The sequence below is a fragment of the Arachis ipaensis genome, chromosome B07 (assembly GCF_000816755.2).
Source record: "Arachis ipaensis cultivar K30076 chromosome B07, Araip1.1, whole genome shotgun sequence".
Classification (NCBI taxonomy): domain Eukaryota; kingdom Viridiplantae; phylum Streptophyta; class Magnoliopsida; order Fabales; family Fabaceae; genus Arachis; species Arachis ipaensis.
The window spans coordinates 108704221-108707250 of record NC_029791.2 but is presented as its reverse complement, the minus strand read 5'-3'; the positions used below and the strand labels follow the sequence as shown (position 1 = coordinate 108707250).

The following is a 3030-nucleotide window of genomic DNA, read 5'->3' as shown; positions in this document are numbered from 1 at the left end:
ATGTTTATTCTCGTTGGATGAAAGTTATTTTGGTTAGTTTTTACTTTATGTTTATGTTGATGGACTTTATGTTTATTCTCGTTGGATGAATGTTATTTTGGTCAGTTTTTACTTTATGTTTATGTTAATGGACTTTATGTTTGTTGATCGTACAGCTATGACGGAAATAAAGCACGATAAATCTAGAAAAGTGATAAATAACTACTTATATTAACATTAACATTTAAACCAAGAAGACTTAAAACTCATAACTGATACAAACAAACACATTTGTAATCACGAAGACTAACACAAACGAACTAAATCATGATAAATCTAGATGCCGCTAGTAGAACCTCGCTGAGGGCAAACCCTTCGAGTATGACCGGGCAGCCTGGACAGGCGACACCTCATCGACATAAGTGGCCCAATCTAGCCGTGACTGCACACAGCATGCGAGGGCATGGCAACAGGGGTAGTGCAGCGCCTGGAAGTATCCACAATCGCAGGTGCGATCCCTTAGAGAAACCCGATAGCTACCCAAAGAGAATTTGTTGGTGGGTGTCGTCTCAGCCACTGTATAGTCAAGGTGATGTCTATCAAACACAGTCACGGTGAAGCACCTCGAATCCTTCAGGTTACGCTCAATGGCCTTAACTACTGCCTGTGAAAACCGGTGCCCGGACCCTAACTGTGCCTCTACCGTGTGCCCCCGGACAACAAACAACTCCGCCAGCCGGAGGTATGTCGACTTAACAAGAGACGTCACCGGTAGGTTTCTTGTGCCCTTCAAGACAGAGTGCACACACTCAGAAATGTTGGTCGTCATGTGACCATATCTTCTCCCCCCATCCTTGTGCTGTGTCCACCTCTCATACTCCATTCTGTTTGCCCAATCGCACATGGCCGGGTTTTCCGTCCTCATTATATCAAACCAATAGTCGAATTCTGCTTCCGTCTTCGCATACGCGGCATTTACCAGCCACCTCCTCGCATCCTGTCCCTTGAAAGTGAGGGCAAAATTTGCAGCAACATGCCGAATACAAAATGCCCGATAAGCATGGGGAGGTTGCCAACCACTATCGGGGGACTCTAGTGCAGCCTTGATGCCGTTGTGTCTATCAGAGATCACGAGAATACCTTGTTGTGGAGTGACATGCCTTCTAAGGTTCGAAAGAAAGTATGACCAAGACTCTGCATTTTCCCCCTCCACGAGTGCAAACGCAACAAGCAAAATATTCGAGTTACCATCCTGAGCGATCGCCAACAATAATGTCCCGCCATACTTGCCATAGAGGTGCGTTCCGTCGATGCTTACGAGCAGCTTACAGTGGCGGAATGCCTCAATACACGGAGGGAATGTCCAAAACATCCGATGAAAGTAGACTCTATCTTCATCAACTTGGTCACCCACCCTAACCGGGGACGTCTTCAGTAGAGCAACAGAACCTTCCATCGTGCATGTGACCCCAAGGATCCACCGTGGTAGATTAGCATATGACTCCTCCCAATCGCCATATATTTGCGCTACTGCCTTCTGCTTCGCCAACCACACCTTCCGATAACTAGGCTTGAATCCATAAGTCGCCTCCGTTGCCTCTTGCAACACCTTAATCGACACCGACGCATCAGCTCGAACCAATGGATAGATTCTCGCACAGATGACATGATAATCAAGCTGCTTGTGTTCGCTTGATATCGATGTGGCCATACACGTGTGCGGACCGTTGTACCTCCTAACTTTCCATGTGCTCTTCCTTTTCCGCATGACTATCCGAATCAACCACGTGCACCCGTTACCAAACTCCTTGCATCTCCCTTGGTATTTCAGATTGTCGGACTCCATAACCTTGTACTCAACTCCACGCCGAATACTGTAATCTTTTACACTCAACATGGCTTCCTCTTTACTCTGGAACGATTGGCCAATCTGAAATTCAGTCATAGGTATCCCATCATGCATCCCCTGCCCATCGAATGTTGCATCTACATTATGGTGTTGGCCGATGGCTTCCAAGTTCAAAGAAGAGAGGTGGGGAGGGTACTCTTGTGTTCCAGAACCGGAACCTCCATGGGCTGAACGTCCACCTCTTGGAATATCATCATCACTGTCCCCACCAATATCGACAGGCTCCTCATCCGAATCATCATCAAACAGTGCATTCTCAACTCGATCCGGTCCGGCATCGCATTCAAAATCAGGAACAACAGGAGCAATATATGCATGAATAGCCCCAGCTTGTTCGGGCTCAGCATTTGGAACTGCCGCTGCTACCACAGGCATTGATGTTGATGCACTACCAGCTGGGGTCGACTGAGGATTCGGTGTCGATGCCCCAGAGCTATCCACACCATCTTCCAACTTCGCAAGCAGCTCAGGTATCCTCACCTCCGGAAAACTACGCCTGTAGTGAAACAAGACCTGCAAGTCTTCATCCGACCCGATCACGAAGGTCTCATATCTCACACCGATTGACACAACGGCAATGGAAATCTTGTAAAATATTTTTTTTACCCACTTCGTCCCATAGGTACCGAGCTTCCGTAATATGCTTAGCTTAATCTCTGCCAACGTATTCGACGATCGGATAAAAATATTAAGCGGTTCTCTATCTGTGAATTTTACACCATGCCTTTTGCTCTTTTGAATTTTTCCAAAGCAATGAACCAGAGCCACAAAACTATCCTCCCCCTCCATTTGTGAATAACACTCTACCTCTCCAAATTTGGCCCCTCCATGGTTTATATAGGCAGCCCCATTCAGCACACTACACGTAAACCGCTATAGCCTATAGCGGTTTACACTCACACACGCACACACGTAAACTGCTGCTGCTAGCAGCGGTTTACACTCACACACTCACACACATAAACCGCGGCTGGTTGTAGCGGTTTATGCACACATGTAAACCGCTACTGCCAGTAGCGGTTTATATAAAATAGTGAAACAATGTATTTGCGTATTGAAATTGGAAACAGTGCATTTGCGTAATATTGAGGGTGAAACAATTTAATAACGTAAATTGCCCTTTAAAATATATATTTTTATTA

The 3030-nt window shown here is 46.1% G+C and overlaps 1 protein-coding gene across 1 annotated transcript; it reads right to left on the bottom strand.

The window, feature by feature from the left end:
* On the bottom strand, window positions 326–2677 carry LOC107607610. Its single transcript, XM_016309542.1, has one exon. The coding sequence runs from the start codon at window positions 2675–2677 to the stop codon at window positions 326–328; it is 2352 nt and encodes a 783-aa protein (XP_016165028.1).

Coding starts and splice junctions, on each gene's coding strand:
- LOC107607610 (XM_016309542.1), bottom strand. CDS start 2,677: ATGGAGGGGGAGGATAGTTTTGTGGCTCTGGTTCATTGCTTTGGAAAA.